Source organism: Pelodiscus sinensis, chromosome 20, assembly GCF_049634645.1.
Source record: "Pelodiscus sinensis isolate JC-2024 chromosome 20, ASM4963464v1, whole genome shotgun sequence".
Lineage (NCBI taxonomy): Eukaryota > Metazoa > Chordata > Testudines > Trionychidae > Pelodiscus > Pelodiscus sinensis.
In genome coordinates, this window is record NC_134730.1 from 10099980 (window position 1) to 10113723 (window position 13744).

General features: G+C 46.9%; 1 protein-coding gene and 1 long non-coding RNA gene across 3 annotated transcripts in view; one reads left to right on the plus strand and one right to left on the minus strand.

Moving 5' to 3' along the window:
- LOC142819094 (uncharacterized) overlaps positions 1-5354 on the minus strand; it is a 94255-nt gene extending 88901 nt beyond the window's left edge. The window contains exon 1 of the long non-coding RNA XR_012896801.1: positions 5216-5354. This is a non-coding gene — a long non-coding RNA (uncharacterized LOC142819094). The remainder of the gene's footprint in view (positions 1-5215) is intronic.
- Positions 1-8484, plus strand: part of CYGB (cytoglobin) — a 50951-nt gene extending 42467 nt beyond the window's left edge. Inside the window, exon 4 of one of the 2 annotated variants that reach the window (XM_006136486.4) lies at positions 7397-8484. In XM_006136486.4, the coding sequence (XP_006136548.2) occupies positions 7397-7481 (85 nt within the window). In that variant the 3' untranslated portion in view covers positions 7482-8484. The remainder of the gene's footprint in view (positions 1-7396) is intronic. The other variant, XM_006136485.4, reaches the window with a different exon arrangement.
- The last annotated feature ends 5260 nt before the right edge of the window (positions 8485-13744 follow it).

A 13744-nucleotide genomic window follows, 5' to 3' on the forward strand; every position in this document is an offset into this window, starting at 1 on the left:
AACCTTTCTGGACACAGGCTTTGTCTACACTGCCAATTGAATGACAACTTTTTTGGTCGTTCACAGGTGCTTAAAAAAGCCTCCCCGGCCCCTGACAAAAGTTTTGCCATGGTACATAGCAATGTAAACAGCTCATTATCAGCAGAAGCACTCTCCTGTGGACAACATGAACCCCACTTGTAGAGGGTGGAAGTATTGTGTCAGCAAAACTGCTGACAAATAGCGTTTACACTGCCAGACTTTTAACAACATGGCCACACTGCTAAAAGCTGCATCGTTTAGGCCATGCACCTCTTTTCAGGGGTCTGATTTGTCTTGCATACCTCAAGTTTCATCTTACTTAACTACTTGCTTACAAAATCAGACATAATACAAAAGTGTCACAGCACACAATTACTGAAAAATTGCTTACTTTCTCCTTTTTACCATTATGAAATAAATCAATTGAAATATAGATATTGTACTAACATTTCAGTCTACTGCATAAACAAGTCAATGTCCGTATGAAATTTTAATCCACACTAATTTGGCTAGTTCTTGTATGTAGCTTGTTGTAAAACCAGGCCAATAGCTAGATGAGTTGATGTACATCTTGGCAGACGTCGGTGTTGACCCAGGGTATCTATCTCTGGTTGAGAACCACTGCCTTATAGCAGAGCTGAACTGCAGCATCCAGGTTCTAGATTACATCATAGCATGAATGGCTTACAGTCACTAGATGACCCAACTGGGATAATAGCCCCTTTTGGGTGTTGTAAGGTAAATAATGGCCAACAGATATGGGCATGTGCAGAAATGACCCTCTCTAAACCAGACCTGTACATGGAAACAGAAGCTGGAGTTTTCAAGGACAAGGGGAGTGCTTTTAGGTATTTTCATGGAAGGCAGAGGAAAATGGAGCTACAGTGCCACTGCACATAGCTCAGCAGTACCCCATGAACTTCAGGGAGGAATTTTACAAAGACCGTTTGTACTCTGATCCTTCCCACTGAAGCCACAGCTTGGCAGTGGCCTTTGGGAAAGTGAGGGCCTGTTCCTGGGCGGTGCTAGGGATTTCCACCTTTCAGGTGATAAATGCCCTCAGCTCTGACTATCTAGACACCTATCTGGTCCCCTATCACTGTAGGAGCGGAGCGCCTCCCATCTGTTCATGACCCCTGGAGCATAGGGAATCCTCTGCCTCTGTAAGGGGTCCCCATTGTATAGATGGGCAGGTAGGAAGATGATCAGCCAAGAGTCTGGGGCTACGTCTAGACTACGATCCTCTTCCGGGAGAGGAAATGCAAATGGAGCGCTCATTTGCATATGTCATGCTCTCATTTACATTTCCTCCTCGGATCCCTTTTGCACAAGAGGTTTTTGCACAAATAAAGCGCTGTGTAGACAGCTCCTTTTTGCACAAAAAGCCCCTTTTGCACAAGAGCCGTTCTTCCTCAAAAGGGGGTTTTTGCGCTAAAAAGAGCCGTCTACACAGCGCTTTATTTATGCAAAAATCTCTTGCGCAAAAGGGATCAGAGGAGGAAATGCAAATGAGAGCGTGACATATGCAAATGAGCACTCAATTTGCATTTCCTCTTGCGGAAGAAGTTTGTAGTCTAGATGTAACCTGAAAGTGCTCTCTAGTTTGGCACACCTCAGTCCATGTGTCCAGCTGGAAACACCTCATGCCTGATTTTCACAAGTGGCATCAATTCCACAAAACAAAGGTGCCGATTGTGCAGCCAAAACAACCAAAACTAGCTGTCTGTTGAATGAACCACTAACAAGATAACATTGTCTTTGACAAACCATGAGCAAAACCCAAGGAATGATTTAGGGAATAGTCCATGGCTTATTCTATGCAAGAGTTGGGCTGTGTGGTCATGATAGTCTCTTCTGGGCTCAGACTCCATAATCTTCATCAGCTTCTACCTGCTCTCTATTTCCTTCTTTTGTCCTTTTAGTTCTATATTTTTCCAGTTCTTTCTGTCCACTGTCATTTTCCCCTATGGTTTTTATACTGCCACTATCCCAGTAGTACCTGCCATGGTCCCCTCCTTATGTCTTTCACCATCATTGCCCCATCCTAGCCAATACCATTGCTTCTGTCCTCTTCCTTCCAGCAGTACTCAAGGGCAGACAGATGGGTCCACTAACATCTGGTCCCTCCATTGGGATCAGTTACTACTAGTTAAGTGGAAAAACTTAAAAACAACAAATAGTCTCGCAATACCTTAAAGACTAACAAGACATGTAGATGGTATCATGAGCTTCCGTGGGCAGAACCCACTTGCGGAGTCCCACACAGGACAAAGATAAATACTGCCCAAAGAAGTTTGCAATCCAAGGACCCCACTCAGGAAAGCCTCCCATTCAAGCAACAGTTAAACATGGAATGGAGCTGGGTTTAAGAAGAGCTATCAGACGGATTCCAAAGCATCCAGCTTTCTAGGCCTGATTCCGAGCCCTCATACACTGGTGCAAATTAGGAGCTGCTCTGAAAACACTAATTAACACCAGCCTAAAACCAGCACCTGGAAGATACAGCCGGCCCCTCTGGTGCCTTAAAACACCCCAGCCATGATTCTAAAAACTAAGTGTCCGGAACCATCTAAGTAAGACGTCCCATTTTCAATAACACCGTTGACCATGGAGGGGACAGTAGGTGCTCTTGTGAAAGTCAGGGTTTAACTCCCCACATATAAACTCAGAGCCCAAACCTTAGCCTAAAGCTAGGCACCCTGGCAACAGCCATCTGATAGTGGAGCAGGGACAGACTCTAATTACTAACAGTTAGGTGGAAAAACTTAAAAACAATGAATAGTCCTGCAACCTATTCTAACTGAGCCATTCCATTAGACTAATATTGGAGCAGGGGAAAGTGCTTGGCACATTGCAGAAAGGAAGGAACCGCCCAAAGCTCCCATTGTGAACTTCTCATCATGTTCCTTCAACTAAGATCTCAGGGCAAACATATTCCAACCAATGGAGTCCCAGGAGCTGCAAGCCATCCATTATTATTTATATTATAGTAGCACCTGGGGGTCTCCGACATTATCAGTTCTTTGTGTTAGGTGCTGCACAGATACAACAAGAGACCATCCCTGTCCCAAAGAGCTTACAATTCAAAAAGAGACACAGAGGCTTAGTAAAGTGATTTGGCCAAGGACGCCCAGCAAGTCATTGGCAGAACCAGGTACAGAACCCAGGTGGCCTAACTCCCGCAGGGGGGACTCTGGCCACTAGATCATATCTTTGCAAGATGCAGGATTTGTAAGTGCTTTTAAATCAGTTAAAATCACATTGACCCACATTGTTGGAGTCTGTAATCTCTTTTCCTCCTCTAATTTAAACTTAGGGTTTCTCTATACACCCATCGGTAGAACTGTAACACTATGCCAGCTGAGAATCTATGTGCCTGGGCCACATGGTTTTTTCACTCTCACACTCTATATTAAGTATGCAGGGACCCCTCCTACACCTTTGCAGTCAGCCTAGTACATACCTGGGGATTACAGTGGATGGGAAGCTGGATATGAGTCAACAGTGTGCCCATGTAGCCAAGAAGGCTAATGGTATATTAGGGTGCATTAGGAGGAGCATTGCCAGCAGACCTACAGAAGTGATTATTCCCCTTTATTTGGCTGGAGCACATGACCTATGAGGAGCGACTGAGGGATTTGGGTTGGTTTAGTCTGCAGAAGAGAAGAGTGAGGGTGGATTTGATAGCAGCCTTTAACTTCCTGAAGGAAGGTTTCAAAGAGGATGGAGAGAGGCTGTTCTCAGTGGTGACGGATGACAAAACAAGGAGCAATGGTCTCAAGTTGCAGCGGGGGAGTTCTAGGTTGGATATTAGGAAAAACTATTTCATTAGGAGGGTGGTGAAGCACTGGAATGGGTTACCTAGGGAAGTGGTGGAATCTCCATCCCTAGAGGTGTTTAAGTCTCGGCTTGACAAAGCCCTGGCTGGGTTGATTTAGTTGGGATTGATCCTGCTTTGGGCAGGGGGCTGGACTTGATGACCTCTTGAGGTCTCTTCCAGCCCTATGATTCTAACTGGCTAAGCAGCTCAGGCTCCTGCTAACTGCTGGCTAACCAATGTGGGGTTTGTACACCCCAGCACATTCCCCTTCACCGGATTTTTTTCTCCTTCTCTCCCATAAAGCCAGAGTCAAATCCTAACATGTAGGATGCTCCAAGGGATTTGACACCAGACGGTTTCCCCCAGCCCAAAGCCTGGCACAATGGTGTGTCTGCTCACCCTGAGCTCACAACAGGGCAGTTAGAATGAGTCAGGCCCAAACTTCTGTCCAACCATTCACCCAGCTCAGAGATTTGCCTGGCCTCCCTATTCCATTGAAGTTATTAAGGTGACTTGATTTATTTAGCTCTTAGGGCTCTCAGCCACACTGCGCTGAAAGCAGGCTGTACCATGATGCAAGGCAGGCTCTGGAGACAGGATAAATATATCACATCCTGTCCAAACACTCAGTAATTCATCCCCCACCTGGGACAGCTTTTGCTTCTTTTGGCACCCTCCTGCCCCAAAGGAGAACATGAATGGAAAAGGCCAGTTCAATGAATGCTTAAGAGAAACCCCTGGGCAGCTCTAGACCTCTGCTCTGATCCTCAACCCCCACAGCTGTCCCAACGCAAATTCCTCACATCTGTCTACCATTGTGCCAGATAAGTTATCCAGTAAGTAGTGTGCCAGTGCCCATCCAGTCCTGAACCTGGCACATCACTGCAAATCAGAGCGGATCCCAGCAATGCTAGCCCTTTCCACAGTGTCATTGATTTGGGATTCTAGCAAAGGCCCAGAATCACTGTGCAAATATCATCTCTCTGCACCCCAGTGAACATGCCACAGAATACAAATGTATAGAGAATTAATGTTTTGTTATTAAGGCACAAAAGACAAATCCTGCACCCTCACAGGAACTCTGTCCCTTTAGCTTCTCCTCCCCCTTTATGTGTATTGAGCCAGGCCCTCATGGCACAAGGCACTGTACAAACACAGAACAGATAGACAGCCCCTCTTCCAAAGAGCTTCCTTGCCTGATCTTTCCCCTTTATCTTTCGCAGCATCATGCAGCATTAATTCTGCTTAAATTCCACTACATTTTATGGACCAGGGCCCTGCTCCTCAAAGGTGCCTAACTCCCACTGATTTCAGACCCCAAGCTGGCATAAAATGGACAATGCAATTGATTTTATTGGAGCTATGCTGACTTACCCAGAGCATCTGGCCCTATTTCCCCCTGAGAGAGAGAGAGAGAATCCTTCCCAGCCATGTTAATCAGGAGTCCATCTATATTCCCTGTCTCTTCAGCTGCACTGGGTGATATGGTTTATCTGAGCAGCACATAATGTAAACTCTGTCAGCCCAGACCAAGATTAATTCTCTGGAGTTTGGCAGCAAAGAGATTAAATAACAGGGGTGGGGGTGGAAGTACACATCTGAAATTGAAAAATTCTTCAGGGCTAATTTGCAGCCAGGTTCCTCTTCTCCTCCCACACTTTCAAATGCTCACACAGAGGGGGGAGAAAACACAGGGAAGGAAAGGGGGGCCCTCTTTTGGTTGTACCCCCACCCAGTGACATGGTAACGGCCAGGCTGCTAGTTTCACAGGAGAGATGAAATGTGTAAAATTCCATTTCTCCACTATGTACAAGCCCTGTCAATGGTCCCACAGGGGCTCTGGTGTCTCTCAATATAATACAATCACCAGCTTGAAGCGCTCAGCTTGGTGTGAAGGATCAGAGGCCCCCTCCCACTTAATAGAAATATTCAGCTTGCATGGTCTGGTTAATAATAAATCCATCAGGCCCACTTGCCCCAGTAAAGGAATGCATCAAGCACTGAGGAACACATGCTCCATTTAATGGCTCAATTGGCCTGCTCCCCTGGCCTCATGGCTTGGCACAGACAATGCTCTGTGCAGCCTGGGGGTTCCAGTTACTTCCAGTGGCATGGCGGTAGCTCTGGACTAGCTCTGCTGCTGCCAGTGGTGTTACTCCCCATCTGTATAGGTAAACACCAAGCCAAATTCAGCCCCTGCCATAACCAAGCTCCCCTGGACTTCAGAGAGGCAGCAGAAGGGTGCAGAGAGGGGAGTTATTGGCTTTATTTAGTGTACAGATTGGGCCAGAACTCAAATGCCACATCTGAGCACTCCGATGTCGAGCGATTGGGAACCAGACCAGAACAGCGCAACTTGGACTCCACTCTGACTTGTGTCAGCCAACGTCTTGGCTCCTGGTTAGAGCAGACAACAGAGAGAAGGGCCGCACAAAAGCATCTAGGGGCCCTGTGTAGTGTGGGAACTGGGGGGTCTTCAACTTCCTTAGGGACCCTAGAATCTAGACTCCTTCCTGGCCTCTTAATCTTGACATACTTAGGGCCTTAGCGTGTCCTAATCCGGCTCTGCTGGCAACAAAGGAGAAAACTCAGCCAGGCTGGTTTAAAAACACTCAGGTGGCAACGGTAGGCTCATTCCTGGTTGGTGGCCCCCTCAGATTGGGGGCCCTATGCAAGCACACTGAGTGTACATTGTTTCATCCAGGCCAGACCCAGAGTCAGGATGCCTGGGTTCTGTTCCTGACTCTGCCACCAATTAACTACAAGACCTCAGGCAGGTCATCTGAGGCCATGTTTTCCAGAGTAATGTTTGCCTGAGGGTGCTTCCAGGCCTGGCTGCCAAAGTTGGACTTCAGAAAATGTTGGTCCCAGGGACTATATTGTGGCCTGTCCAGTGGGACGCTCCCAGGGCTGAATGTGCCTAGGACAGAACAGATCCAAATTTTGCAGCTGTTATTATGAGCCAAACCAAAACACTGTGAGGAAAATATAGCTCAAACCTGTGCAGTACAGGACCACTTCTACCTAGGAGCCCAGCCAGAGTTTAATGTTACTGTCACTTGCACTGGTGTAGTTCTAGATTGGCTCTGCTGCAGTTACTCCAGATCTGTATTGATAAAACACCAAGCATAATTCAGTTCCCCACCCATAATTGTGAATGGTTCCATTGGACAGTGTGAGGGATACGGAGAGTAAAGATTCCTGGCTTTATTTAGACTGAGCCAAAACTTAAATATCACATCTGAGCACCCTGTCACTTCGAGTGTTTGGCACTGGGATGAGCCACTGTGAACCAACTCATGCCAGGCATGGGGTTAGCTGAGGGATGGACACTGGCTGGGTGCCCTTGCTGGAGCAGTGCCTCTCTAGGGGTCCCTGGTAGCAGTGCGGACATTGCAAGCAGAAGAGAAGTTGAGCGCATTGGTGCTTTTCTGCTTCCCTACCAAGATGGCTCTTCAGGATGGAAGATTTAGCCTTTACTCTGGGAGGGAGAGGGTGTTACTGACAATATTTAAGGGGAAATGAACTAGCCAGACATATACTCTGGTTTTTCAGGAGCCCCCTGGGGCAGCAGCAGGAGCGGCAGCAGCAGCAAGATGACAGAACCTTCACTGCCAACCTGAAACACCACTGTCCGTGAAGAGCAGTTTGCATTCAACCATAACCGTGCCCAAGAGAATTGCGTCTGTCTCACTGAAAGTGATTATTCAGTAGATGTATATTAGAATGTGAGAGAACCTCTGGGGATTCCTATAACCAGACCAAAAATGTTATACACATGCACCAGCACTCCCCTGACTACAGACAGGCCATTTCAAATCACTTGCACTGTGCCTGGGGAAAAAAATAGCTTCAATTTCCTGATATGACCATTAGCAGAATGAGATCATCTGAGTTTCATGAGACCTTCTATAGTTCCGGAGAATTAAGACGCCATCTGCTCTGCAAGGTTCATTACATTAAGTAACACAAGTTCTTTTAAAACAAAATTCCAGCCTTGAAGAATGGGAAAGACCCTGAGACTTCAGAACTCTTATCCTAGAAATACTTACGCATGTAAGTCATTTTACACTCCTACGTATTCACATACAAAAAGTTATTCATGACCATTACCAGTGTTTTCAGGACTGTGTCTTCATAAATAGAATGCATGATCCAGTCTAGCAACATCCATGTAATACAGCTGTTCACTGTGAACCTGGCCTAGATCTCAACTCTTGCCAGTGGACCTAATTCTGACCATACTTAATCAATTGCTAAATCAATTTCTCTGATTTATACTGGATTAGCATAAAGCAGAATCCAACCCAGATGATACATCATTTTCATGTTGTAATTTTTTCCCTTATGATTAGTCTTGGAAGGATCTGATGTTTACCTTTAGTGAAACTCAGAAAGAAATATTTGTTTTTATTTCTAAGGCTTTTTCAAATGATTTACTAAAGTGTTTGTATAGTGGGAAGTGGACAAGAAAAGTACTAGTTATTCCAAAAATTAATGATTTTAGCAGCTGAGATTCAAAACAGATTCAGAAATAAAACCACGATCATATTCTATGGTATGAATATACCAATATTTTATTTTTAAGCTGAATAATAGTGATTTTTAATTAATCTAAACATGCTTATTAGAATTTAGATACTTAACATAATTAATTTTCATTTTTTGTACATTTTAGTAAATATGAATATTTTCTCTCATCTTCTTCTGTTTATTATTTATTGATTGATTGATTGGTAGAAGGAAAGATTGACTTTACATAAAGAACAGCCATATACTTTCAGGCTACATTGTTTTATTTTAGATTAAGGGGAAACAACATTGGATATGTCTACACTGTGGGGCGTGAGTCCCAGTTCACATACACGTGCACTAGCTCTCAGCAGTACAGCTGCAATAGTTTGGGCTGTGGCAGCAGCAGCATGGACTAATCACGCTGAATACAATCCCACACAGATCCCATGGGTACATACTAGGGGCAGCTACCTCACCCCACCACTTGCACTCCTGTGGCTTTGCTACAGTTGTAAGCATGCTAGCTCAAGAAGAGGTATGACTCTGTCGGCTTGTGCTGAGAATCATACCCCAGCTGTAAGTGTAAACACAGCCATTGTTCCATAGCTACTGCCACCACACAATCTACTTAGCCAAATCAAGTTCTTCCAAGTCCTGTTCTAAACTGAAAAATCCTCTGTCCTTTGACTTGCCTGTGAAGTGCCATGTGTTTGCGCCCAGTACCCTGCCTTGTGGTTTTATTTTATCTGTATCCATTTGTTCAGGGATTTCCCTACACCACCCCTCCCCCATGGAGATGTATACCCCCCCGAATTTCCCCAACATCCCCCCAGTTTTGTGAACTATGGTGCCATACAGCCCAACTTCACCCTCACGGTCTCACCCCTCATCAGCCCTGACACGCCCCCTTGTAAATTCAAATACCCTCCCTAATTTCAATTCCTGGGGAGGCTACTGCATTTGTTCCTTGCTATGAAGTGTCACTGCCCTGTGTCTGTCAGAGCTCAATACAGTGCAGACAACACCAAGCATTTGAAAATAGGAGCCTGCCCTCAGAAATCACGAGAGTGGCAAAAAGGCATGAGACGTCCAAAACCAATCAATGCTGGGTTCTTTTTTTTTGCATTCTGGCGTGTGGGGTTTCTTTTTGATTCTGAGGGCTAGAAAGGTGTTTTTTTAATTAAATCCAAGATTCCCGACTGTGACAGACCGGGCCGTGTCTGGGCACAGCTGAGGGCATCCGCTCAGGGTGAATTGCTCAAATCTGGGGCTCCTTACAGCCCCCAGACTGGTGACCTCTCCACACAGGCCACAAACCAGTCCCACAGAGCGCTTCAGCAACCTGCCTGAAGCCTCACGAGCAAAACCCCTCCAGCACCCCAGCAATATCCGTGCCCCAGATGGCCCTGGGCCTATACACAGGTGGGGGGGCCTAGCACCCAATCCCACCTACCCCGAACAAGTTCTGTCCGGTTCCAAGAAACCAGCCACAGATCCCTGGTCAGTTTACCCTCTGGACCTTACCCACAAATCACGCTGGGCCAATCTTTTAGCATCTAACAACTAAAGGTTTATTAACACAAGAAAGAAAAGCATGAGAGTAAGGTTGTTAAAGATTAGTACGTTACATGCACCGAATCTCCCAATCCTCGATGCAGGCTCTAGCAGAGATGTACAGCTGCTGGTTTAAAAGTTCTTGTTGCACATCCTATCATCAGGATGGGTTCACAGGTCTTCCAGGCTCTTCGATCCCTGCAATGCTGCCTCTGGGATGAAGTGATGAGCTGAGAACAAAATGGCATCAACCTCATGGCCTCTTTATACCTCCTTCCTGGCCTCTTCTGGTATGCAGCAGGTCACCTGGTCCTCAGCCTCTCTGTGTTCCTTGCTGGCTGCTCTCAGGTGACAGCCCCCATTCTTTGGGTGTGTCCTTGGCCCATTGAGAGCCATTGTTCACAGGGCCCAATGCTTAACCACATGCAGGGAAATCTTCAGTGTCCATACAAGTACATGCTAATAATTGCACACACAGACATTATACAAACACATGAACAGCGTACATAGGATTATCAGATAATAAGCTTCTATTCAATACCTCACATGGCCCCCTTCTATACCATTTTTGGGGCCAACACCCCCACCTATGGGTGCATCAGTGATCTGGCTGCTCCCCTCAAGATCCAGCAACGTGACACCCGTGTAATAACATGACTCCAGAAGTTAGGATTTTACAAAATCACCAAATCTCACAAGAGCTGGCAGCTCTTAGAATGCCCAGGAACTGCTATCACCTAGGTGGCGGGAAGGAGAGGAATGTACAAGCAGGGCTTAATTCAGGCTGGATCCTTCTACGACAGGCCTGGCATCAGAGGGGATCCAGTAAGTGCTGGTAAGAAACCAAAAGCCAGACGGTGGCCCTCACACACATAAAAGTCCAGTAGTCCATTGAACGGCTGGGCTGAGATGGGGGGCAATGCATTTTGGGAGCAACTAGGGAGGGAGATCGAGGAATCCAGGCAAGAAGACACAAGATTTGGCCGATCTGGGTCCCATTTTGTACTAAACACCTTTTAACAGGGTGCTCTGCCTCTTAAATTGCCATGGGGTTGGGCTCTGACAGCCCTTTGTAACTACCAGACCCAGGAGGGAAGGGGTCACATGTTTTCTAGGAAGGGCTGAAAGAGAACCGTTGGGAGCAGGAGTGAGGTGTGTGAGGAGTAGAGGGAGGGGAAAGACTCCTATAGTCTGGGCTGGGCTGGGCTGGGCTGGGGAATAGTTTTGTGTTACTCTGTGAGGTTTTGTTTTAATTACCAGCCTGAGCTCTGAGGAAAGGGCCTGAGAGAGCCTTTGGGCCTGGGGGCAGTCCTTCCTGGCCTGGGGGACTGGCCAACAACCTCCCTCCCTCCTCCATAACTGGTAAGTAAAACCATCCTGCCACTATAGGCCCTAATCAGGGGCTAAAACTTGCCGTGTTGTCTTCATTGAGATTAGGAATCCAGCCTGGCCTCAGCCTTTTGAGTATGGGTCCCTTCAAACCCCACAAGAATCTCATTAGTTCCTAGCAATATAGGGTCTGTGACACACGGTTGTGATACCACCAGAGAGGGCCTGGGGCAGTGTCACACAGCCACACTAGCCAGCTCAAGGGGGAGCAGAATGGATTCTGGAAGCAATGTCCTTTGTGATGAGCTGGCTGCTTTCTGAGACAGCTGTTCATACCAGTGAGAAAATGACTGACACGTCACCTTTAAGAGAGTGAGAGCTGATGGTGATAAATGTCACATCTTACTACAGGCTGGCTAAGCTGTAGGCTTGACCAGATAAAAGGTAGAAGCTGGTTATTCTGGGCTGTTTTTCTAATCAGCCCTTTATGACGCTAATTGCTATTCCCGACATGCTGGCCAACGGAGAAAATTCCTTGATTTTTCTGTGTTGATGTGACACCGCTGCAAAGTGCCAAAAATGTAATTAATCCTCTGTTGACCCCGCTTGATTGTGCTGCTGCCCCCCTCCCCTCACCTTCCCGCTGCTCCCAGAGAGACAGCCAGGGATAATGGGCTGTCAGAAGGCCACAGCAGTCATAGGGGTGGGGGTGGGGGTGGGGGTGGGGGGCAGTCAATCAACCACAGAAGGATGTGGCTGAATGAAAGAATTGCTGTCTCCAGCTGCCTTCTCACAGCAGGATGCCTGGCTCCTGGGCGCTGGCTTCCAAAGCTGAGGAGAAGAAAGAAACTGGTGCAGAAAGGAACAGATGTAGATCTTACCTCTAGCTCCCACTGAGTTCTGCTGTGGTCGTTTAACAGGACCCATGCCTACCTTCAGCCATGCTTAGTCCATGCTATGGCAAAAGCAATAGGGAAGGTGAGAAACCAGAGCCCCAGACGGCATGTTCTCACTCCTGCCTGCAGGTTACAGGTTTTCTAGTATTGAAGTTTCTTCAAATTTTGACCAAAAAAAGAGAGAAAAAAGCCAATCACATTTTAAACGGTGTTACCCCTGGTTTTGATCAGTGATAGAACAAAGGGAAACATTTTGAACTTAGACATTTCAACAACAAAACCAGGATTTTTTAGACAAAATGTTCACCATTCTTTTCAACCCCTCTGGTTTTTGATTAGCCCTAATTATTTACAGTAATCTTAACTCTGCCCCCATTAGAGCTTCCCACCAACCATGATCCAGAGACGTTGCCCTCACCTCACCCCAGTACTTCCCCCACTAGTCATGTCTAGGAATTTTCCAAATGATAATCTTCTCCAATTGCCACCATAGATGCTGCTGCACCCCCTGGCCTGAAGTGGTTTCCATCACATAGAAAGTTTGCAGTTTGGTTCAATGGTTCCTCATATCTCCATCATTCAAATTGTTCCAGCCCCTCTGATTGCCACCCCAGGCTTCACCTTGCCCCTCTGTGCAATGGTACATTTTTTCATACCCACCCTCCAGCCAGCATAGGGTGGGTCATTAATCCATGTCAGGAGGGGGACAGTGAGATGAACTATAAGAGTCTCTAACTACATTGTGTCAGGAGCTTGGTCTTGAACCCCTCCCAGTCTCAAACCTAGGTCCCCTGAGCTAAGGAAGCAGCCTTGACCATCACAATGTACCACCCCAACTGATCAGAGAAGACACACAGTTGGCTGGGTCATCTTCCTCAGCTCTGCAACCTGCTTCCTGATTGGCCACATGGTTTTCATCTTTACTGGCTAATGACTAGGTTGGAGGAGACAGAATTGCTGGTGGGACGCTGGGCATTGTGGGGGGGGGGCTCTAGTCCCAGAAGGGGTGGGGTCTTGAGAAGAAGAGTGGGGCTGGGAGACATACAGCCCTCAATGCCACCTGGAGTGTGCTGCACCGTGCCTCTCCAGTCAGCTCTCAGAGCCATCTAGAGCACGTTGTGCAGTGCTCCGGAGGTGATTTAAAGGGCCCAGGATGCCAGATGCTGGGGAATCACTGGGGTAACTGCCCCCTTTGCATCTCCTCCCCCTGTCAGCAGGCTGGGTTAACCGTATATAAAATTCCTGCTTTTTCTCTGGCCATTGCTTGTTTGACCTGGCCTTGCTGCTCCACCCAACCCCACCAGTTGCCTTGCAGAAACTTTCCCTTGGATTGGATCTCTTGGCTACTGGAACCTCTTGCATGAACTCTGACCTCAGATACAGACTGCCCTTTGACCTGCCTGACCCCAGAACATGATACGCTGATTACTTGGGACCCAGAGGCAGACAAGAGCACGGAGTGCAAGCTTCAACCCCAAGCAAAACTGTTACAAAGCTCAATATAAATTGGTCCCAGTCCAAGATGATGCTCACAATGTGCCAGGTTTGAAAATGTTAACTAACATGATGTTAAAAACACCTAGCACTTAATGCTAACCCTGCAGTTTGG